The sequence below is a fragment of the Meles meles genome, chromosome 3 (assembly GCF_922984935.1).
Source record: "Meles meles chromosome 3, mMelMel3.1 paternal haplotype, whole genome shotgun sequence".
Lineage (NCBI taxonomy): Eukaryota > Metazoa > Chordata > Mammalia > Carnivora > Mustelidae > Meles > Meles meles.
Window position 1 is genome coordinate 141,165,101 of NC_060068.1, and position 23,893 is coordinate 141,188,993.

General features: G+C 53.1%; 1 protein-coding gene across 3 annotated transcripts in view; it reads left to right on the forward strand.

Annotated features, from left to right (window-relative positions):
• Positions 1 to 2,941: 2,941 nt before the first annotated feature.
• Positions 2,942 to 23,893, forward strand: part of TNIP1 (TNFAIP3 interacting protein 1) — a 43,289-nt gene continuing 22,337 nt past the window's right edge. For 2 of the 3 annotated variants that reach the window (XM_045999560.1, XM_045999561.1), the window contains exons 1-5: positions 2,942 to 3,099; positions 17,477 to 17,648; positions 18,838 to 18,972; positions 20,320 to 20,405; positions 21,761 to 21,844. In XM_045999560.1, coding sequence (XP_045855516.1) covers positions 17,513 to 17,648; positions 18,838 to 18,972; positions 20,320 to 20,405; positions 21,761 to 21,844 — 441 coding nt within the window. In that variant the 5' untranslated portion in view covers positions 2,942 to 3,099; positions 17,477 to 17,512. The remainder of the gene's footprint in view (positions 3,100 to 17,476; positions 17,649 to 18,837; positions 18,973 to 20,319; positions 20,406 to 21,760; positions 21,845 to 23,893) is intronic. The other variant, XM_045999562.1, reaches the window with a different exon arrangement.

A 23,893-nucleotide genomic window follows, 5' to 3' on the forward strand; every position in this document is an offset into this window, starting at 1 on the left:
GCCATAAGGACTTGTATTTTGAGGTTTTACTGGCTGGCAAGACTCCATAGCCTAATGCTTAAGAGCAGAAAGAATTTAGGACTTGTTGCTGTATAAGACCTTGGGCGAGTCATCTAACACCTCAAAGCCCCAGTTTCATCTGTGAAATGGGCATGACAGTGGTAATGACCTCAGGGTGGTTGGGAGATATCCTGTTCGGTCAGAGAGCAGAACCACCACATAGCGAAAACAACCTTTTCGCATGGCAAAAACACTCCTTTTCAGGCACTTGATTTAAAGCTTGGTTGGTGACAGGTGAGGTTTTAGGTAGGTCTTTTATTTCTATCAAGAGTGGACTTCGGTTCTTCTTTGGAGCATGCTTAGTGGAGGTAGTAGAGAGGGAAGGACTGGTGGGAAGTTGCATGCTTTAAAACAAAAACCAAAACAAACCAAACACAGGCCTTTGATTCTCCTCCCAGGTGGGGCTCTATGCAGGTGCTTGTCATCACTCTGGAAGAGCAAGAAGTTTCCAGCTGCCTGAGTCATCCGGCTCTTGGCTTGAACATCTCCTTCCAGATCTGGAGACGGCAGGGGGTGCCAGGCGGGGAGGCCTATTTCCCACCCTGCCAGGAGTCTCAGGGACCAGAGAGGATGTGGACGGTGACATGGAACTTGGGGAGAGTGCATTCCTGGGTTTAACGTGAAGTTCTGTCCAGTGGTGGCAATCTGTGTCTATACGCCACTACCGTTTCTCAGATGCCTACTGCGTGCCAAGCTTTGGGCTTTCCTTGAATTAACTCATTTATCCCCATGATCCCCTGAGGGGTAAGATGCAATTTCCTCCATTTTTCAGAGAGAACGGAGGCTTAGGGAGACCACCAAGTGGTCGAGCAGGAGTTAGAACCCAGCCTTGTTCATAGTAAGCGTTGAGTTTCTGTAGGGAAAATCATGACACTGGAAAGATAACAGGGTGCAGTGAAAAGAGCACATATTACTGGAAACCAAGGTCCTGGCTTCTAACCGTGGTGGCATCATTCAATGGGTGCGGCCCTGAACAAGTCCTTTATTATCCTGAGGACTCAGTTTACCTATCTATCAAATAGGGGATTGCGAACAATGGTCTCCGTGGCTTCTAACATGGTGGAAAGTTCTGAATTCAGACGAAGATTTTTAAAGGTGGGAAGGGGTGGGTGTGGTCATGACTTTGAAGAGGATTTTCTCACACATTATAAGTGTTAGGAAAAAGTATGCCAAAATAAGGCATCAGTCCAAAAAAAAAGACCACGTGACCTTTTTATGTCATACCAGAGCACTGTCCAACAAGTCCTCCTAGTGGTCATCAGGCAATTTAAGGGATGAAGCTATTTGCCTAAATCTTGAAGGTCAGACATTTTACAAAGACAGCTGAAATAGTTTGGAAGCAAAATGCAAATAGGTGGAGACCTCATTTTTTTTTTTAAGTAAATTTCAGCATTGACGAGAAGAGTTGGGTTGAGATTAGGAAGACAGCATTCCAGGAGGAGGCAAATTGGGAACTGTAGACAAAGAGCAGGAAGAAAACCCTGCTTTGGGGGAAGCTACTGGGTAGAGGTGATGCCTACCAGCCTCTGGTGAACCAGCCCGATTCTAATCTCCCCGTCCCCTCCCCTGTTGGTGGACACTCAAATGTGCTTGGCTTGGCCTTTGTATCCTGCTCTCCCCACCCTCTTTAAAATCAGAGTTTATGGGTACTTCTTTTCCTAGTTAAAAATGAACCAGAATTACTATTGTTTTGAGAATGATAACACTTTCCAAGTAACTAAAGGCTTCCCAGAATTTGAAGACACCTTTGAAGTAAATGAAATCACAAGGCCTGACAGGAGAATCTTCCAATTAGGTTCCTACTTGGGTAGAGGGGTGTGTGTGTGTTCACAGTCACAGTTGATTGACAGATCTCTACTTCTGTAAAATGAGGGCCTGTACGAAATAGCTCGCCAAGTCCTTTCTGAGGACCAGGACCTGTCAATGAGTAAGTTTTCATCAGTTCTGGGGAAATGAGTCTTTTGCAATAGGTTTTTCATAAAGCTGTATTTACCCCCATTTAAAGAGCTGTCCTTTATTCCCAGTTTAGGTCCTTCCATTTTTGAAATCAAAACCCTCTTAAATAAAATGATGGGCTTAAAAAGAAACCAAAGACAGCGTTCCCACCATTAAACCAAGCTGCTCCTTAAGGGTCTGGGAAATCCCACAGCTGTTTGGATGATCTGACCCACAAATACATAGACAGGGTGGGAGGAAGACTCTGGATTTGCCCAATGGGGTTTAAATGCTGGTTCAGCCACTTACCGTCAACCAACCTCCTCTCAGTGCCTGTTTTTTAATTTATTTACAGTAAACAAGGGGTAAACCCATTTCACTAGGGTGGCTCTGTGAAAGAAATAATGCATACAAAATGCTTACGATGTCTGGGGCTGTAAGTTTATGCAAAAAAAAAAAAATGTTATTTAGGGGTCCTTTCAGCTTGAATTTCTGGGAGTTCCGCGAAGTCGTTCAGGAGCGCCCTGGACCTTCTGCGGCACCGAGCTCTAGCTCTGGCCCAGCTCCAGATGCTTACGTGCCTTTTGGCAAGTTCCCTCCCCGCTGTGGTCCTCGAGCCCCTGGCATCAAGGAAGGGAAGGGGTGGTCTCTGCGGTTCGTCTCCGCTCTGAGATTCCGGCCTCAGTCCGGGCTCCGGGGCTTCCGGCGCGGGGAGTGACACGGGGGGCTGCCCAAGCCCCGGAGGTCACCGCCCGAAGGGCAGGCCCACGGGAGAGGGTAACCGCTACAGCTCAGCTGCTCCCGGCCCCGGACCTCCCCGAGCGGCTGCTGTTTACCTCGGTCCGTCCCGCCCCCGCGGCCGCAGGCCCGCCCCGAGGGCGCAGCGCGATTGGACGAGCGTCCTGTCAGTCGCCGGGGACTTTCCCAGGGGTAGGGCGGCCCTGCCCCCAACACTTCCTCGTCGGCGGCGCGGTCCCCCTCCCCCGCCCGGGAACCCGCGGAGTGCCGGAGGGCCGGACCGTGGCCGCCGCCGATAACCAGTCCCTGGATCCGGGGCTGGACGCAGAGAGAGAGGGCGGTGTGTCCCAGGGCCTCCAACCTCAGGTAAGCCGGCCCTGCGGAGCGGCGATGGGGCGGAAGGGAATCCGTGACCCGGCTGTTTAGAGCCTCGGCAGTGACCGGGCGCGGAGGAAAGGGTTGGTAGGGCCCGGCCCGGTGACCGGCTCCTCGGCTCCTAGGCCCCGGCACCTGAGGTCCCGGCGGCGGCGAGGGTCGGGCCGCGGCGAATCCCTGCCCCTCGCGGTGGGCGGTGGGCGCGCCTGCGCACTGAGTGGGCGAGCGCGTCTGGGAACGGCGTGCTGGCGGAGTGTGCAAGGCGTGCGGACCAGCCGGGTGGGGGGAGTGAGCCGGCGCGGGTCTATGTATAGTGTGCGGGACTGGCCTGGAAGGAGTGTGCACATGTAATGGAAAGGAAGATAATTTATTGGACGCTTTCCAAGTGCTCATCCAAACCCTTTTGGTGTATTAAACTTGTAATTGTCGCATCTTTCTTTAAAATGAATATTATTATTATCATCCCCATTTTACAGTTTAGGAAACCGGGGCACCTGGAGATTGGGTTCACACAGCTAGGGAGTTGCAAAGGCAAGATGCGAACCTTGACCTTTGGCTCCAGAGTTCAGCTATCCAGTTTCTTTTGAACATAGTTTGCACACTGTTAGAGGCAACATTTGTATGCATGTGTAGTGCAGAGTAGCTGTAGTGAATCTCTGGGAGTGATTTTCGGTGTGTTTTTACGAATGGGTGAGTTTTCCACTGTAGAACATTTTTGTGTGTGTTTGTGAGAGAGAGAGAGAGAGATGGTGCAATACGGAAGTGATTACATTGTACATTCATTAATTGTGTGTATGGAGGTGGGCGTGAATTTTGTGCCACAGGGTGAGAGATTGTGTTTTGGTTGGAGGTGGTTTGTGGATGATGCAGAATAGGCAATGTCCATCCCCACCCCCTTGCAGAATGACAGTACAGAAAAATCTGTGGATTCCTAATGCATCATTTTAATTTCACAGTATCATGAAAATAGAATTTAATCAGCACGTATTTTCCAGGTTATGGTGGAGGGGAATTCAGCATCGGATGAGAGGTCAGAGAGGATGATTCTCAATTTTTTTTTCTTTATTCTTGAGCATGCAGGAGGCTGGAATATTTATTAGGACAAAGGCTTAGGAATCTTGTGATGTTATATTAATATCCTTACAGCAAACAGAACTGAAGCACTGAAAAACCAAAAGCAGTAATGATGACAGTGTACATTTATGAACACGTAACCTCTGCCAGGCACACTGCTTTATATTCAGTATCTCATTTAATCTTTTCAACAGCCTTGGGAGATAGTCACTAATAGTAGCCTCAATTTTCAAATGAGGAAATTGATGCCCACAAAGGTTAAGATTTGGCCAAGACCAGTAAGCCTTGCATAGTATCACCCTGTTCCCTTTCCACTGACCAAGGTTGCTGTCTTCTCTGTGTCCTGGGAAAATAGTATAATCAGGAACTGGCCTTTCATGGAACCACTCGATCATGACCCCCTGGGAGCTGCAGTTGAGTGTCTTGTATTCTACATACTTCTGTGACCCTGTTTTCCCCCACCTGTGGGTGTCCTTGGGGCTATGGTGAGGCTCTCATGCTGAGGGGTACTACCTGCCTCTGTGCCCACACCAGGTCTTGGGGGGCCCCAGGAAGCCATGGGGTCTGACTCATACCCTTACCCCTAATGCTGCCTGTGAGCTGGGGCCCGTATGTCCTCTGGTGGCTCAGGCTCCCCTGGTTTGAGCACCTCACCATTGTAGGAGGTCGTCTGTCTGTCTATCACTCTGAGTACCCTGGTACTGCTCTGCTTGCCCTGCAGTTTAGCCACGGCAGCCTGCTTTTTCCCCCCTCCAACGTGCCTAGCTTGGTCTTGACTTGAGGCCTTTGTGTGTGCTTTTCCTTCTGCCTGGAACGCCTTTCCCCGTTTCTTCACATGGCTGGTTCTTATCTGTCAAGTCTCAGCTCAAATGTCACCTTCTTAGAGGGGCCTTCCCTGACCTTTCTATGCAAAGTGGCCCCCTTTTTTCACTTTCTGTCATATTACTATTGTGTTTTTGTACGCTCATCATACTCTGCAATAATCTTGTTTATTTGCAAATGAGAAAGTATATATATGGAACTTAGTGTCTAGAATGTAATAATGTTTAGTGTTTCCTTGTTTGTTGCCTTTCTCTGTTTCCTGGAGCAGAAGGGTGAGAGCAGGGACCAGTCCCTGATCCTGGATCAGAGGGTTTGGGGGGTAAGGCTCTGCTGCATTTGCTCAGTGGAACGAGTAGAATAGAAGAAACTGGAATAATGGTGCATTTCACAGATGAGGGAACTGAGGCGAGGAGATGGGAAGGCACTTATCCCAGAAAGGTAGTGGCAGCGTCAGGATGAGAACCAGAACACGCTCCCCAAGGGGACATTTTTCTTTCTTACAGTCAGCCAATTTTTCCTGACCGGCCTCGTGTCCAGTGTTTGCCGAGGAGCGTGGTGGCTGGGGTGCATAAGGAACGAGCCTGGCCCTCCAGGCACTTGTAGCGGAATGGCGAGAGATGTGCTCTGAGTGTGATCTGGAAGACATTGCACACTGGCAAGTGCCCAGCAGAAGCCTTACTGGAGCGCAGGGCAGTTCGGGGGCCCCAGGTCATTGGGGTGTGGGGTGGGTACCTCTCGGGGCAGGCAGCTTCAAGGCCAGGCTCTTGAAAGATGATGAGTGCAGAGTGGGGCCTGAGCCCCTTCTGGAACTTCGTAGACTGGGTAGATTTGGGGTGAGGCTCTGCTGGGTTGGGGGAGCTGGCCAGCTAGACCAGGAAAAACCCTAAGGTCTTGACTACCAGGCAGAGAAGTTGTGGTTTCTCCCTGTGGGCAGCATCAGGAGGTGATTAGAGCGGTTGGTTGGCAAACGTCAGTGTGCCTGTGCAGCACCTGTGTGGCTTGCTAAACACATACCAGGCCATGTCCCCCCAAGAGGGGCTGATTCAGTGGGCGGTGGCCATGCTGCTGCCACAGGTGTGACTTACTTTGTCCCTGGTGGAGAGTTTGGCACACCTATGTGGGTGTGGCCCCTGCTCCGTGCTTGGAAGATCCCCTGATGTCAGGGCTGGCTTCTCCAGTGCTGCAAATTAAGGGGACAGACCGCACAAGGCTGGTGTATGCTAAGCAGTGAGTCGGTGCTAGCTGCTGATCTTGTGAGTGAGGATAATCGTGAGCGTGCTGATAGCATTTCAGTAGGAGATGGTGGGGATGGTCCGATTTTTCATGATTTGGGAGAACTCGCTTTTAACTCCTCTGCCTCCTGTGGACCATGCTGTGTCTTCTCTGGATGGGTCATCCTTTGCTCTGGGTCCGATGTCTGTCTGTCTTTTTTAAGATTTTATTTATTTATTTGAAAGAGAGAGAGAGTGAGCGAGAGAGCACAAGCCAGGGTAAAGTCAGAGGGGGAAGCAGACTCCCCAGTGAGCAGGGAGCCTGTTGCAGGACTCGATCCCAGGACCCTGGGATCATGACCTGAGCTGAAGGCAGTTGCAAAACCATCTGAGCCACCCAGGGTCTGATGCCTTTCTATCCCTGGGATGCAGAGGACATCTGGCCCAAATTCCCTCAAAAAGCCTCCAGCCAGTGATCATCTAGTCTCGGCTGACTCCCGCCCCCAGAGTCAGGGGGTGCTGTACCTTATAGGCAGCCTCTTCCCGTGTCACGGCTGGGTCCCACTGGGTGCAACTTCGTCCTGTCTCACCTCTCTTTTCCCTCCTTGCCCACCTGACCACTTGGAGGGAGGAAGGGCATGGTGCCAGGTAGTAAGAGAGTGCCCCGCTGGCCCCTGGAGGCCTAGGTTTGCCTCCCCTCTGTGTCACTGCCATCCTCTGCCGCCTTGGGCAGGTCTTTTTCCTTCTCTGGCTTTGGTGTGCCCAGTGCAGCGTGAAGGGATTGCACTGGCTGCCGTCTTAAAATGTTCTCTTTCAGCTCTAAAAATTCTCTGGCCCAGTGCCCTGGATCTATCCATTCCTGAGCTCTTCCCGCGGGGCCAGGCCTCTCTGTGCCCGTCCTTCCTCCCCACCTCTTGCTGCTGCACCCCTGCCTGCCCACAGTGCCTGCTTCTCTTTTCGCTGTCCCTTTTTGAAGGGAGGGTGTCCAAGGCCCTCTGGAGAGTTGACAAAAAGGAGGCACAGGGAAGCAGGGGGAAGCTCCCTTTGTTCTATGGAGCAGAGCTCCCCAGCCTCCAGAGGTAGACCTTGGCGGTCACGTGGCCTATTAGTTGCAGGAAGTTTTTGATGTTTTTCCCCTATGACTGGCCGAGGACAGTCACTCTTCCAAAAGGAACAGATGACTGGCCCGAGGAGCAGCTGAGCTCTTCTCTCCCCGGGACCTCCCCCTGAAGCTGTTCCCCGTGCCCTTGAACACCTACAGGGTGGACAAACTGGGTGGCCCGGCAGATGTATGTGTGGGGGGAGGGCGGGGGCGTGGTGGGAGTTGTGTCACCAAGGAGTCATACTCAGAGGCCGGAGCTGGTATTTTTAGGGCGGGTGTGGGGGGTGTCCCATGAGTCAGGGGCCTGGGGTTTGGTCTCCACCCACACTGGAGAGTGCTTGCTCCGTTTTCCACTGTTTGGCAGGCCATCGTCCTGGGCCTTTGTCGTGGCCAGCTTCATCAGTGGTCGAGGAACCCCAGTCCCTCTACGTCCCCACTTCTGCCTCAGCAAGGGCTCTCCCCTCTCCTGCCCCAGCCCCTGGGAAGAACAGGGGTCGAAGGATAGCAGCACTAACTCTTAGAAAATATGAAGGAATCTTTCAGACGTAGAGGGTAACGGGCACACCCGGGACACCCACCCATCTGGCTTCCGAAATAACACATTTTTGTACACCTGAAATATCTCCTTGATCATTCCCTTTCCCCCTCATTGGGAAGTAGCAAGTATTCTGAATTTAAAGTTTATTTCCTTATATCTATGGTTTTAGTATAAATATAGGCCTCCTTACACAATATGTAGTACTGTTTTGTAGGTTTAAGAATGCTGTTGAGGTGCCATCATACTGCCTGTGTTGTGCAACTTCCTTGTTTTGCTTAATATTGTATTTGTGAAATTCAGTCGTGTTCATATCTAGCTGTAGCTCATTCATTTTCACGGCTATATCGTATTCTGTGGTATGACCACACCCCAGTGTATTTCTTTGTTTTCATCCTCATCAGGTAGTTTCCAGCCTTTACTGCTAGAACAAGATATCTTTGGCTTTTATCTGAGTGGTCTTAACCCCTGTCCTGTTGTCCCCTTCCTAGCCATTATGACTCCTGCTGGGGGTCTGTAGAGAGCTCTGTGGTTCCTAGTTGATCCTCCCAGCATTTCCATTGGGAGGAACAAGGAAAGTGAGGCCAGCTCAGGTCACATGGCAAGGAGCAGAGCCAGGATTTGAACCCAATGAACCCTCCTTCCACCATATTTAGAGAAGGGGAATTCTTAAAAGTTGTCCTCTTCCCCCTTACAGGGGGTAGTTACAGGGTTGGAGAAACCCTTCATTGGGTAAGCCAGCTTTGGGCATACTGGGGACTGGAAGACAGAAGGACAGCTAAGTCCTTCATGCCTTCTGTATAAGGGTGGACCTAGTGCCCTTTGTTCCCATAGCTGATAGTCGAGGCACCCCTTCTGGGCCAAGTGAGGTCCCAGGTGCTGGGAGGAAAGCCGGCTTCTAGGTGTGGAATATGTGTATCTGTGGATCCCAGAAGCTGAGAGAAGGCATGCATAGGGTAGAAGGGAAGTGGGCTGGGGTTGCCGGAGCTGTCTTCTCAGGGAGCTTTTGGTGGCAGGGAGTACAGGGTGGGACCAGAGATGTGATGATCAGGTGTGGGTTCTGCTTGGTCCCTTGGGAACTGTGTGGCCTTGAGCCAAGGGCTTCCTCTCCAGCAAAGCAGGTGTACCTGGTGTGAGGACCCATAGGCAGTGGGTGGGGAGCTCTGTACTGGTCCCAGTTGAGGGTGGTTATCCAGAGTCTGCTGCTTCTCTTCCCATCTTTAGCACCTCAGGGCCAGCCTTGGCCTTCCTGAAGCCAGATCTTTTCTGGTAGATTCCAGGTTGAAACTCTCCCCAGCGGTTGCCAGCTCTCCATCCACTGACTAGAAAACTCGTTCCTGGATTTTCCACCTCTAGCCTTATGTGTCCATATGAGGCAGGTACATAATAAGCTCCTGCCTGTGGCCCCCCAGCCTCATTTAGTGCCAGAACAATGGGCCTTCCCTATTATTCTAACCTTGTCAAGGCACTTATATTTGTGTGTGTGTGTGTGTGTGTGTATATATATTTAATTTATTTGGCAGACAGAGGTCACAAGTAGACAGAGAGGCAGGCAGAGAGAGAGAGAGAGAGGAGAAAGCAGGCTCCCCGCTGAGCAGAGAGCCTGACGTGGGGCTCCATCCCAGGACCCTGAGATCATGACCTGAGCTGAAGACAGAGACTTTAACCCACTGAGCCAGCCAGGCGCCCCAAGGCACTTTTATTTTTAAAACTTATTTTAAAAAGCTACAAAATAACATTATTATTGAAGAAACCCCCTCCAAACTCAACCAATACCAAAGGTATAAAGTAAAAAGTGCAAGCTATCTTCTCCTTCTTCTGTACTGCCCCTGTTCCCACTATATTTTTGAAAGAATTTTTTTCAGTAGAACAGGTGTAGATTTCCCTTGTAAAGAGTTTAAATTTGGGGCACCTGGGTGGCTCAGTCGTTAAGCGTTTACCTTCGGCTCAGGTCGTGATCCCAGCGTCCTGGGGTTGGGCCCCACATCGGACTCCCTGCTTGGTGGGAAGCCTGCTTCTCCCTCTCCCACTCCCCCTGCTTGTGTTCCCTCTCTCGCTGTATCTCTGTCAAATGAACAAATAAAATATTTTAAAATAATTTTTTAAAAAAGAGTTTACATTTTGTAGGTAAAATAAACGTTTCTTTGGTTTCTGGTCGCTATCCTAGCTCCCTTTCTAGAGTGGTCTACCGGTAGCAGTTTGGTATGTATCTTTCCAAACCTTTTCCTATGCACATTTAAGATTTTATACACATGTATACACATGATGTATACGTACGTATAGATGTACATATATACACATAGACATGTATGTAGTTGTATGTTTAAAAAAATAGTATCCTGGGGTGCCTTGCTGGCTCAGTTGGAAGAGCATAATACGACTCTTGGTCTCCAGGTCATAAGTACTAAAAATAAATAAATAAACTTAAAAAAAGTATTCTATTTTACTTTGCTTTTTATTTTTAATGATGTTTTATGGACATCTTTTTATGTCCTTGCAAAGCAGTGTGCCCCATTCTTTTGATGGCTGCATAGTAATCCAGTGGGTGAATGCACCGTGGTTCATTAAACCTGGTGGACATGTAGGACATTTTTGCTGTTACAAAGCTGGTGACAATGCACCTCTTTGTTCAGCCCCTGTGGGCAGTGACGGCAGAGATTTCTAGACTCTTAGATAGAGGATTGCTGATTCAGGCAGTAACTTCTGGCCCTATAGATAACTAAACCTCAAGGCATACATTTTGTAAGAGCACTTTGTTCTCAGCTAATCAGGCATGCAAGCAGGTATTGATACCATTGAGAAAGGACATTCTTTGCTGTGGGTGGCCCAAGGCTGCATCGATAGAAACAGAATACCTAAAAAGGTGGAGGTGAAAGTTCCTCTGTTTGGTCAGGGAAGCCACACCTGGGGTGTTGTGTCCAGTTTCAGGACTCGCTCCGGATAGGCTAGGGGGAGAGGGTTGAGGGGAATGGATAGGGAAGGGTCTGCAGGCCAGTCCCTCAAGGAACAGCACAGGAAACAGGGTCCAATTAGCTTCAAGAGAATGCTGCAGTCTTCAGGGCTGGACTGGAGAAGGGGAATATGGTGTTCCTGCTTCTAGAACCCCAGAGGGCAGCGTGTAAGGACTGGTGGGAGGAGAACTGGGAGTAGCCTAACTACAGCCAGTGTTGGCTACCCAGGGGAGGGTCCTTAGGGAGGAAGTGGGGTCACTAAAGATGGTCCTCTGGAGTCCCTTGGCTCCAGGGACTGGATAAGCACAGGACTGTGTTTCCCCAGAGCTTCCTTGCAGCCTGAGATTCTAAGCCCCAGTGACTGCAGGGGATCAGGGGCAGACTGGGACCTGACTGTATACAAAATTAGAGGTGCGTAGAGACAGGGGCTGGGAACTTGGGAGTCTGTTCCAGCCAGACGCAGGACTGGTTTCCTCCCCCTGAGCTTCAGCCCGTTGTTTCTTAGGCTGTGGCAGGCCAGCGGAAAGGGTATCAGTGCTGGAGCCTGAACACGTAGAGCCCAAATTATTTGTTCTGCCGCTCACCAGCTGTGTGTTCTTAGGCAAGTGACTTCACCTCTCTGAGTCTGCTTCCTTATCTGAAAACTAGAGATCCTACTATCGAACTGGGAGGGGGTTTCCTTGCTGGAAAACAGGGTAAGTTTCCTCTCTGTGCAGTGAGAAGAGCGCGAGGTCGTGAGCCTCGAGCGGCAGCCCAGTGCCTGATCTGCGAGGGACTTAACTGCAGGCACTCCTTGTCCTTCCTTCTCAATGGCTCCGGCCCCTCATGGCTCTGGTCCAGCCCCTCATCCCCAGGCTGTGCTATGGAGCCCCGGGTGTTGGAGGCTGGGTGGGGGCAGTGGGGCTCCCTGGGCAGGGGAGGGGAGGAAGGGAGGACACAGAGGAGATGCGGGGACACAGTCCTCGAGCTGGTCTGAAGCCGGGATGCCTGCTAGGGTGGAGGGGAGGACCCTGCAGATACCATTTGTGGGTTTCTGACGGCCCTTGGTGGAGGGGAAGGCACCCGGAGAGCGCTTGTAGGAGGACTCTTGGTTCAGGGAAATCCACGTGGGCGTTAGGAGGGATTGGAGCTGAGGAGAGCAGCCTTCTCCAGGTCAGACAGTTGTAGAAGGGAGTGATAATAAATCAAGTTCCAGAATGTCAGAACTTGAAGGGCCCTTACACATTGCCTAGTAGATCCCTTGTGTTGTGTTATTGCTAGTGTTGCAAATACAAACCCCTTCTTTTGGGACACTGAGGCCCAGTGAGGGGCAGATGTTCGCTCTGGCGGACCTCGCCTTGATCCCACGGCTTCCGGGCCCATTTCCCTGTATTATAAGCTACTCCTGCAGCCTCTTTATTACCGAATTGTCGCAAAGACCGAGTAAGCCCTTGGCTCATGGTGAGGAGCCAGGAAGGGCACTCTGGTGGGTGGCCCTGGGCCCATAGTTCCCCAGACGGTGAAATGGGAGTTTGGGGGACAACCGGAGGTCATCATGAAGTACGAATACGGAGAGATTTTTGCTTTAGTTTACAAGGTGCTTTCATGCCTTCCTGTCATCCCTGGGGGGTATTGCAGGATAGTCCCACCTACCACTGAGGAAGAAGAAGCTCAGATGCTTCCCAGTCTTTTGTGAATGTGTTTTCTCAGTCCATCGGCTTCTGGGAGCCAAATCGTCATTGGCTGTGGTTGGACCAGACCAGCGTCCCTACTTAACGGCCTTTCGCAGTTACAAGAAATTAAGTGGGTGTCACCACCTAGCTTACTGAGCCGGCAGAGGAACCTAAAAACTCCATTAAAAGGGGGAGTAGATGGGAGTGGGGGAGACTCGGCCCTAAATCGGTGGGGCAGAGTTATGGGGCTGCCCCAACCTTTTACTGAGAACCCACTGCGTGCCAGATATTTAACTAGGTGCTATACACACATCATTATTACTTTGGAAATTTTATTACTATAAAATGAACGTGTTTCTTGTTGAGTAAATCAAGTAATCAGGAAGTAAGACGTAGAAAGTGAGAACTCCCTTCCCACCATACACATATCGTTGCATTTAATTTCATCAGTCTGACAATCTCTCACTTTCCTTGTTCTGCCACAGAGGCAGCCGAGGCTCAGAAAAGGCACGCAGCCTCCAGGGGTGGACAGGGCAGATGGGGCTGGGATGAGGGAGAAGCAGACACTGATGAGGCCCCCAGGGGCTACTGCTCAGGGGCGTGTGCCTGGGCCCCAGAGCCCCTTTCAGTGTTGTGCTGCATACCTCCCCTGCTTCACCCCACACCCCCCATCGTGTCGGGACCCTTTCTTCCTGACTCCATGGCTGTGCCATCCTGAGTATGTCGGATCGCCTCTCTTTCCTTGCCTTGCTGCTGCCTCCCGAGGCTTGGGTCTGCGTGGATCCTTAGGCCAGCTCGACACCATCCCCTGCTTTCTCTCTAGCCCAGGCTCCTCCCTTTGCACACGAGGGAACCGACATGCAGAGAGTGGACAGGCTTGCCCACGGCCGTGAAAGGCAGCAGAGTAGATGCGAGCACCTATGGACTTTCTGTCGCTTCCCTTTAGCCCTCTGTGAGCCCCTCCCTCCGGCATCCCAGGCAGCCCCTGCCTCTGCCTCAGGAGGTGGCCTGGGAGACCTTCTGGGACCTCCTAGCTTCCGGTACCAGAAATCTGCTTGGACTTTTCCTTTGGGGGCAAGGGGAATTTCATTTCCTCCAGTCTGCAGCCAGTGCCCCGTGGCTTTAACCCACTGAGTCACCCAGGCGCCCGTGCCCGGTGCCTTTAGTCTGAGCTTATTCACGTTCCCAAGTGGGCCTCAGTTTCCTCATCTGTCAAACAGACATCCTGCCTTCTTCCCAGACTTTAGGATGATCAGAGGAGAAAACAAAGCCTGGGAAGATACCAGGCGTTTTGCAGATGTTACAGGCTATGCAGACTCATCTCCTTTGGAGGGCCTGGGCCCCCCTCCCCCCACCAGCACCAGCACATGGATGATCACAAGATAGTCTCCGATGGGCCAAAAGCTCTGCAGTGCAGAAGCTGAAACAGAGGCCGAGGGCAGCGGGCAGACTAGAGAGAGAGCAAGAACCGTTTGGTCCCAGCTCCGTCCTGACATGTCGGGTGACCTTGGTCTTCATGTCTGGGCCCCGACTTGTTGCCCTCATATCATGAGGGAGAGCCAGATGAGCTGAAGCCCAGGATGCCTGGACACTGACCTCCAGTACTGCCCTGCATGGGGCCCAGGGTCTGCACCTCTTGCCGCCTCCACACACATTCTGCCATCTGTGGTGAGCGGAAACCAGCCATCTACCAAGGAGGCAGGAGAGTGGCGCAGCCCCTCCCTCAGAAGGCCTCTGGATGCCTGCTAAAGAGTCATCCTGTTGCACTTGGAGATTCCCTTCCAGCTCTGTCATCCTGGGAATGATTCCCCTTTTCAGGAAACGTTCTAGAAACAACACTGACAGGAGGAGAGTTCCTGTCTGCTCGGCAGTCATCCTGGAACTGCCGCTGACCATCTGGGCATGAGGTCAGCAGGACATGGAAATTCCCTGCTTCTCTTTTTGTGTTTCTTCCCTCCAGAAGTCCAGGCCCTCCCCTGGGTGGCTCCCCTGAGCTCCAGAGAGGGTTTTCTCACACCGGGCTGCTTTGTGTTGGTTGTTGGCCTACTGCCCGCCAGCCTATTCTCGTGCCCTGCCCCTGAGCTCTGCCTGCGAGGCCACAATTGGGGGGGGAGGGTAGCCCTGCTTGTTCCTCTCTTGGCTCCCCTGAACCCCCTTCCGTGTCAGCTCCCCAATGCTGAGGGAGAACCTGAGCATCACACAGTATGGAGGATGTGGAGATGGGGTTTCAATTCCTGTGCCCCGCACCCTGCTCTGTCACTTGGCCACATGTCTGGGCATCTCTGAGGGAGCACGGTGGAGCTCAGCCTGGTTCCAGAAGTGTCCAGAGTCCCGCTGGTTGGCGGGTCACAGTCGTGCTCTGAGAACGCTTTCACACGGCCTCTCAGCACAGAGGCAGGTCCCAGGTCCCTTTGGTCCTTCAGTGTCTCTAGAGGCTTACTGAAGGTCTGTTCTGGGCTGCTTTGAAGAAACCCTGGCAGATGGGGTGGGCTTGGCCCTGCTCTCAGGGAGCCCCAGGTCAGCTGGGCTGGAGTGGAGCAGAGAACATGCCCACATCATGACATCAGCTGTGAGTTCTGTTGAGGGCGAGTGCAGAGGGGAGAGCAGGATCCAGGACACACTGGGCCACTTACCAACAGAAGAGCCTCCATGCCTCCTCCAGCCCTCTGTGTCCCCACTTGGGAAGTCCGTTCCGTTCTCGGTCATGGCTCACCGTCCAGGCGCCAGACCTGTGCTGGTGACAGATGAGCATTTGCGCTCCCCCTCTAGGACCTTCTCTGTCGGGCGCGCAGCTGCGTACACCAGCCCCGTGCCCTACATCCTGAGCCGTGAGTGTGTCGCTGGAGAGGCCCCTGAGGAGTGGGGAGCGCAGAGGAAGGACCCCCCGCCCCCCACGTCTGCCAGCATCTTGAGCAGCTTGTGATGTGCCAGTCTTGGTGCTAAGTGCTTTATCCGCACCGTCTCGTACCTCAGTGAACACTTGCCCGCTTGAATTGCTCTGTTCGGTAACTTTGACCTTTTCAAGTCGAAAACAAGTCCCCCCTAAACTAAGTGATGACTTTTGTGTTGGCTGTGTGGGCAGCTGTCCTTTGCTTCTGTGGGGCCCAGCTGGGCGTGGGTTGCCTCTCGAAGTGTGTCTTCATCTTCTGCTTCTCAGTCTTTCGGGAAGGGGTCCCACTCACCAGAACGCTGTTTTTCTTTCTGGCCAGTGTCATTCCGTGGTAATACGGACCCTTGGGGCAAAATCCTTATTATTTCTTCTGCATGAGGTAGGGGAAACAGCCCAGAGGGTACCTGATGGCTGCGCAGGTGTCATTCCCCAGGCTGGAACTCGCTGTCCGTCCCTTGGGTCTGAGTCTCGTTTGGGGATGTGGAGCCCGTGTGGCAGGGCGTTAATTTAACTCGCTTGCTGAGGCAGAACTGGATCCTGGCTGCGTTACTTCACCTCATGGAGCCTCCCTCAGACAACGAGGCTAAAGTAGCCCATATCTTAAGGCTGTTGAGTGGCTCACAGCAGATAATGCCCCCGAAGTGGTGAGTGCGGTGCCTGGCGAGGGGGCTGTCATGATCAGTCCTGATTAATGAATGGGGCTGTCATTATTAATCCTTGTTCGCTCTTTTCTTTCAATGAGCCCTGTGTGGGTGCTCAAAGGGCCTTTGTGGATTCCTGACTGAAGCAGTTTTTGCTCTGGGGGTGGTGATTGGGTTTTAGGGCCCCAAGTCCTTCTGAGGCCCCCAGTGAAGCCCTTTGGAGCTCTTTCCTGTTGGCTGGCTCTTTGCAGGGCTGGAAGCCAGATCAGGTTTTCAGCCTCAGGGCCTTTGCACTTAACTCTTCTCTCTGCCTAGAATATTCTTCCCCCAGCTAGCTAGTTCCCTCAACCCCTTTGGGTCTTGGCTAAAATGCCTCCTTCTCTGTGAGGCCTTTCCTGACAGCTCCACCTAAAATTTAAGTCCCTGCCTCATACTTCCCCGCTTGACTTTTGTTCATAGATGTTTTAATCACCTCCAATACTGTGTTTAACTCCCTTTCTATCATCTGTCTGTCTTGGCCACTAGAATGCGAGCTCAGGAGGACTTTTTGTCTGTCTTATTAGCTGCTCCTTTCCGAGCACCCAGCCTAGTACCTAGCACAGAGTAGATAATACATGAAGGAATGAATGGAAGGAGGGCGTTTCTCTACTAAGTTACAGAACTGGGATTCTGAGACCACTTCGCATGGCGATGTCAGATGAAATAAAGCAGATGAAACTGAACTCACTGATGCAAAACCCCGGCTGGCATGAGTAGATAGCGGTTGGATGGAAAATTCATCTGTTCATTAGAACTGTAGGGGACAGACCGTACGCGATACGGGACTGAAGGACGAGGGTGACCGTGTCAGTTAGTATATTAAATATTAGTCAGGGTGTTTTCTTCTTCTTCTTTCTCTTAGAGAAGAAGACGTACCTATAAATGAAACCTGGGATTGGATTGACTTGCTTATCCCTTAGGGCCCTGGGCGTCTTAGTCTAAAGATCACTGATTTAGTGTAAGACTTTCATTTCCCCTCAGAGTGGGGAAGGGACTGCCCGCCATCACGCAGTGAGCCAATGGCGAGATTGTTGATTCATTCACTGAATGTTCACTGGGCACTCACTTCATAGCTCTACGGAGCTGGGTGCTGGGGCTGTAGGGTCCCCCTCCTTCTGGACCCCGCCGACAGGACAGGAACTAGGTGGTTTGACTCCCAAGTTCATTGCTCTTTCTTGTAGCCCCCACTGGCACCTCGGGTGGGTTGCTGTTCCGAATGAACTAGCAGGGCAGTGAGGCCGCTTGAAGAAACAGGTGGCGCTCTGGGGTTGTCTCTTCATAGAGACACGGTTCAAAGGGGGTGACTCTGCTGTTCTGGCATCCTGTGGCCAGACCAGCCTTGAGCGCTGTGCTCTCTCCGAGGTGATGGGGACCACCTTGCGGGGGCGCTGACGGACTGGGGTACGTCAATGGCCTGGCCAGCCCCCTCACATGCTGTGTTGTCCTTACAGCCCCGTGGGCGCCACGGCAGGGCTTGAGCCACCCTCATGGAAGGGAGAGGACCATACCGGATCTACGACCCCGGGGGCGGCCTGCCTCTGGGAGAGGCTTCCGCAACTTTTGAGCGCCTAGTGGAGGAGAATTCCCGCCTGAAGGAAAAAATGCAAGGGATAAAGATGTTAGGTAAAACAGAGCCTGCTGCCGCCCCCTGCAAGCCTCCTCCCGCAGCCTGCCGTGCCTGCTGGACTATGCCTCGCCCGAGCCCTCCCTCTCCGCCCCTCCGGGCCCAGCGCTGGCTCCCGCCGCACAGCTCTGTCTTTGCGCCCTCCTGTAGCATGTTGGCAGCGTCCCCGGCCCTGGTTCCCTGGCCCCAATTCCGCAGCGCCATGGGGGCTGGACTCAGGACACCCCAGTGACCTAGAAGGAGGGGTGGGGTGGGGAAGCGGGGAGGAGCTGGAAGGTCCAGTTTGTGCACATGGAAACAGAATGGCCTCGTCTTCTTGGAAGCACCAGAAATGGGAGAGCTGGCCTCACCAGGCCAGCAAGGGCACAGTCCCCAAGTGTTGGAGCAGGGAGCTGAGCCCGGCTTGAAGCAACGCAGGGATAGGTCCCTTGATTTCTCTTTTCCTGGCTTTTGCTCAAGCTGTCCCCTTTGCCTGGAGCAAGTCTGCTCATGTCCCTATGACTGAACCAGACCAGATGCCATCTCTTCCCTTGTGTGAAGGATTCCCTGATGTCCTGTCCAGAGGAGTCCCTTTGCTCTCCGTACCCCTGAAACTCTTCCTTTGCTTTGCTGTCACTTTCTCTGGCCGTAGGCCTTGGGGGGTGAGCATAGGTCCCCAGTTTTCTAACTGCTTACTCCTTGCTTGGCAGATCTCTGCTTGGAATGGCAGATTAGGCAAGGGGGAGTGGAACTCCTCATTTTCCACTTGTAGAAGGAAAACTCAGGCCCAGAGGGGTGGTGGTATTACCAAAGGTCTCCTCCCTTCAGGCAGCCCCCTGACTGGCGGGTGTAGGCTGTGGGTAGGCCCCAGGGGCCATGATGGCTGGTCTCAGAAAGCCCCTGGCTTTCTGTAGAGTCCCTGGCCAGATATGGCAGGAATGGGTCAGCAAGACAGTGCCTGGAGGCCAGGAGTTTGTTTTCGGTTCCCCTCTACTCCATTTTCCCTGATTGCCGGCCCCTTCTTTCCCTACCCATCTCTGCTTGGGGGCTGGAATGATGTGTGTCGCACTCAGCCCACAGGGCGATGGTTGGGCCACAGCCCAGGGCCCGCAGCATCAGAAGCTACACAGAAGCAGGCTTAGGGGTGTGGGGCCGGGAGAACGGGTACACTGATCTGAGTAACTCCTTTGCTCCCCATCATCTCCCCAGGGGAGCTTTTGGAAGAGTCCCAGATGGAAGCATCCAGACTGCGGCAGAAGGCAGAGGAGCTGGTCAAGGACAGCGAGCTGCTCCCAACGCCATCTTCCTCATTGGCCTCCTATGATCACCTGGCCGAGCTCACAAGTATGAGGAGGGCCCGGGTGGGCCGCTGCCTTTCCCCAGACTCCTAACTCTCTAGATCTGAGCAGTGGCCTCCCTCTTCATTCAGAAACCCACATCGCCTCCATTGGTCCTGAGGTCACAGACCCTCCTCCTCTTTGTGTTTTATCTCCAGTATGCCTTAGAAGGTCAGACATGGAAGGGACCTCAAAATCATTCTGTCCAAAAGTGGCTGGGAACTCAGCACTCCAGAGGCCCTGGCACACCTTAGTGATGGGTCACAGTCCCCTGCACCCAGGATGTGGCCTCAGGGTCTGTGGCAGCGTATTTGTTCAGCACATCTTTAATGAGCAGCTACTGTGTGCCAGGCATTGAGTTCCAGGCAGCCGCTTCGAGCTGCTTAGAGTTGGCACATGGGTCGAAAGCTCTCGGGCTGGCCCCACTTGTTCCATCTTACCATGGGGGAGACTGAGGCCTGTGGAGGAATCTGGATTTCCTGTTAGCCTACTGCAGTGTATTTCAGGTGTCAGGTACCCGCACACCTATTAAAGGGGAAACATTGACTAGGGGGAAGGCTTGCAGTCCTGAGTGGGGTCACCACACTTTCCTTGGCATGTCTCCGACTGGAGCAAGGTCAGGGACCAGGGAAGCAAAGGTCCCCTCATGTGAGGCTCAGGTGCCTTCTGCTGCAGCCTGCCTCTGGTCTTGGCCCAGGCCCGTGTGCCGGCCTTCCGCTGGCTGGGGTTACCTTCGCTGAATGGAGTGAAGAAAGTGATGATCCCAGAGCCCACTGCGCTGTAGTCGGCGGGAGCTTCCAGCCTCCACTGGTCTGCTCAGCAGTGAATTCGGAGTCCCAGCTTGGCCTCGGGCCCACCCCCTGAGGGGGACATGCAGCCACTCTCCAGCGGCTCCAGGAGGTCAGGGAGAGCTGAGTCTGAGTCCTGGTTTTGCCATTGCTGGCCATGTGACTGTGGGCCGGTTGGTGACCTTTCCTGGCCTCCCGTTTCATTACTTGAAAGTGGAGATCCAGAGCTGTCCCGAGTATTGGCTGAGATGATAAATATAAAAATATTTGGTTAGTCATGAAGTGTCCCCCTTGTCCTCACAGAGGCATGTCCAGGGTAGTGAAGAGCAGAGGCCACCTTGGGATTTTTCCCAGCAAGTGCAGAGAAGATGTCTCTCCACCCAGGTTCTGTCCCCATTATTCCAGCATTTTCCTAGGCTACCTGCCGCCGGTGTGACCACCTCCCATTTTCCCAGACTCATGTAGGGAACGCTGAGAAAGCTTCTGGCCCGGGCTGTCCTCGAGGGCGCAGGACATGGGCTTTCCCCCTTTCCCTGCTGCTTATCCATGTGTTCTCAATTCTCCAGGAAAGGATGCAGGTGGCCCAGCACCGCCTGCTGACCCCGCACACCCCAGTGACAAACCCGAGCCGGTCCAAAAACCTCCATCCAGCGTAAGTTACCTTTGGAACCATGGCCGAAAGTTGCCTGGACTTCAAGGGCAAGTTAAAAGTTGGTAGATACAGGAATTTGGAGAGAGAGGGTTGAAGTCAAAACCGTTGGGTTTTGACTTGCTAGGTGATACTGGGCAAGTTGATCTCTGTCTCCTTGGGGCCTCACTTTCCCTGTTTTCAAATGAAGGTCATAGTTAACACTTAACCAGGAACACCCCGGGATGCACAGGGCGTTCCTCCCATCTACTGAGTTGCATAATGCCGAGCGTGTGTTGACTGTATACAGTGCTGGGAGACTGGATAGATGTGACCCGGACCTCTTCTTCTCCAGGGGGGCTCAGAAAGTACTTTCTCTAGATTTTCCTTGAAAAGTTCTTCTTGGTATCTTAGGACTGGAAGGGGCCATAGTGGTCATATGGTGTAGGGTCTTCATCCTACAGATGAGGTCCAGACAGGGAAGAACATTTTGTTGTAAGGTCATGCAGACCACTGGGGAAGTGGAGGTGAAAGGGATGCTTAGCAGGGTGGGGCCAGGATCCCGAGCTGGGTTCTTGGTGGCGGGGAGGCTCAGCCAAAGCTGAGTGCAGAGACCCTTCTGCCTGTCTGCCCATTCCTGGGATGAGGGAAGAGCTGGAATAGTCCTTGGAGACCAGATTCAACTGCAGTCCCAGAGCCAATTCCTGGTTGAGGGGAACCACTGGCCTGTCCGTTGGTTACACAACCATGCGTCCTGTGTGGTATGGCTGAGAGGTGTGAATCGTCTGAAAGTCCTTGGCCACCCACCCTGCAGTTGGGTGACTTCTGAAGGGCTCTCCAGATTTGTTGACGTATCCTTGGGCCTTATTGCAGATTGGTCCACGCCTCTGAAGTCTCTAGGACTGGGTTGGCAAAGCCAGCCCAGGACTGCCCTCGTATGGGCCCTGCTAACCGCGATCTGTGCTGCCTGCCTTTGCATGAACTAACGACATGCCCTCAGTTTCCTCATCTGTCCAAAGGGGATAGGGCCCTCTAATCTCTCTGTAGGTTGCTTTGAGAAACACTGGAATTTGTGAACATTCTAAATGTGCAAGGCCTAACGAGCTAGTTAGCAGTTCAAGGTCACTAGCCCCACATCCCCGTTTTACAGATGAGGAAACTGGCTGTGGAGGAGAAAGTGACCTCACATCACACAGTGGGGTGCGGGCAGACCTGCTGGGAATCCTGCTGTGGGGGCTCACAGGAAGCCATGTGGAATTGCCCTATGGGCGCAGTCTGTGCACAGAGGGGCTGCCCGGATGAGCTCCTGCTCTGTCACGAGGCCCCAGAGGGGCGAGGTGGTGTTCTCTCAGGCAGTCCCTAATTCCCTTTCTGTGCAGGGCACCTCCTCCGAATTTGAAGTGGTCCCCGCCGACGACCAGACTTCTCCCCCGGCAAGCGGCGGCCACACCAGAAACACAAAGGTGAGTGGATGGCGGGTCTCGGCTCATCCCACGTCTCCTCTCTGTTTCAGTCACCTGGCGCTGGCAGAGAGGCACAGGATCGCTCACATCCCTGGGGTACTCTGGAGTCACTTGGGGATACACAAGGGGCTGGGGCAGGGGGCGCTTCTCGCTCACATATGCAAATTCCTGGCCGATGACTTCCCCGACTGGGGCCGCACAGGCACCCGACCATTGAGAAAGCCTAGGCACACTGCCAGCCCCGCTAGTCTTGGCCTTGTGCTGGGCACCTCCACACACAGTGAGTCAGCTTCTGGGCCTGTGGGCTCCAGCCTGGGTGGAGGAGAAAGGGCCAGAGAAGCCCTGAACAACTCAAGGCAGGTGATTTACCCTTTTGTGCAGGCTCACTGCGCCTCCCGGGTCTCCTTCTAGGGCGTTTATGCACACACACACACACACACACTCCTCCAGCTCTGGAGGTGTCTCTCCAGCACCCTCTTTCCATACCTCACCCTGCTTGCTGCCTTTACGCCAACTCTGTTCCCCTCTGCTCTCTCTTGAAATGACAGACTTAGTGGAGAACCATTGCAGAAGGTCTAGAACATTGTTCATAAGTTTTAAAAAGTCCTGTCCTCTCCTCCTTCTGCCTCTGTGTCCACTTTGAGATTTTTTCGGTGCTGATTATAAGGCAGGAAGTGGCCTGACTCTTCCCCATGGTTCCTATTTCCTCCTCCCACTGAGGACTAAGGGGCAGGTGTTGCTCCTTGATTCACTGGTGGTGTGTTGTGTCTGTCAGTCCCCCCACAGTGCAGGGTCCCCGTCAAGTGGTCATCTGGCTTACACTAGCAGGCCCTCAGTGACAAGTGGCTCCTCACCGGATCGGGCAGGTCTGAGCATCAGAAAGGTTCTGCTCTGTCCCTGGAGGCTCTGAGATGCTGGTTGAGGAGGAAAGACAGTGCCCTTCCCCGCCACCACCACCTCCCCCCCCCCGCCCTGCCCCTGCTCAGAGAGTATGTCACTCTATGACCTTGGCCCAGTAGTTGCATCGTGCTACCCCACTCTGTGCCTCGTCTGCACCAAGCAAAGGCAAGACAGCCTCCCTGCTCCCCGGGAGCTTGCAGGCTGGTGGGAGAGATCATGGAGATGAAACGGTCCACGAGCCTTAAATAGAGCAGCAGTCAGCACCTGTGATCCTCTGTGGGAAGAGGCAGTGGGAGAGCGAATGCCCAGCAGAAGCAGCAGCCTCATCTCCTGGGAGGATAAGGTGCTAACAATATCGCGGAGGCATTTGCCGAACTCCATGCAGTGCCCGTGGGGCTCTTCCAGGGCAGCCGAGTGCAGAGACAAGGGAGCTCAGCTTGGCAGGTGCTGGATCAAGAGTCAGAAGCTGACGTTCCAGTCCCGGCTCTGCCACTGAGTCACTGGGCAACTTTGGGCAAGTTCCTTCTGCCCGTACTGTGGGTTCTCAGCCTGAGCCCTGAGGCTCCCCACAGCGCTGACGTCTGTGACTTCCATAAGTGTTTAGGGAAGGATGCTGGAGGAGCTGAAGTGTGGGCCCGGCTGGGAAGGATGGGCAGAGGGGGCACTGTGGGAATGAAGACTGAGGAGGCATGGGGCCTGGCGTATGGAGGTCCAGGCAGGGGATGGTGGGGAATCAGATACCCAGCAAGGGAGCCGGGCTCGATGCAGTGAGCTCTGAGGGGCCAGTGAGGATCCTTAGGCTTGGTGTTGGCATAACTAAGGTACCATTGTCTGGTAAGAATGGTCTAGACAGAAGAGGTGCCTAAAGAGAGAGAGAGAGATAGAGACTGATTACTGAGATTAGACTCCCACAGTTTGCTTCATTTCTTACATGCACTACTAGATTGGGGCTATTTGAACCTTCTAGAGGAGTGGTTCTTGACCCCTTTTGACTCTTGTGCTCTCTGAGGAATCGATGAGTGCTTGGACCATTCCCCAGAAGGGGTACACCTATAGACACAAAAGTAGTATAGGTTTCTGCATGGCTCCCTAGTCGAGTCCCTGAACCAAAGAAGCTGTGCTGTTTATAAAGGGACACCCCTCTCCTGG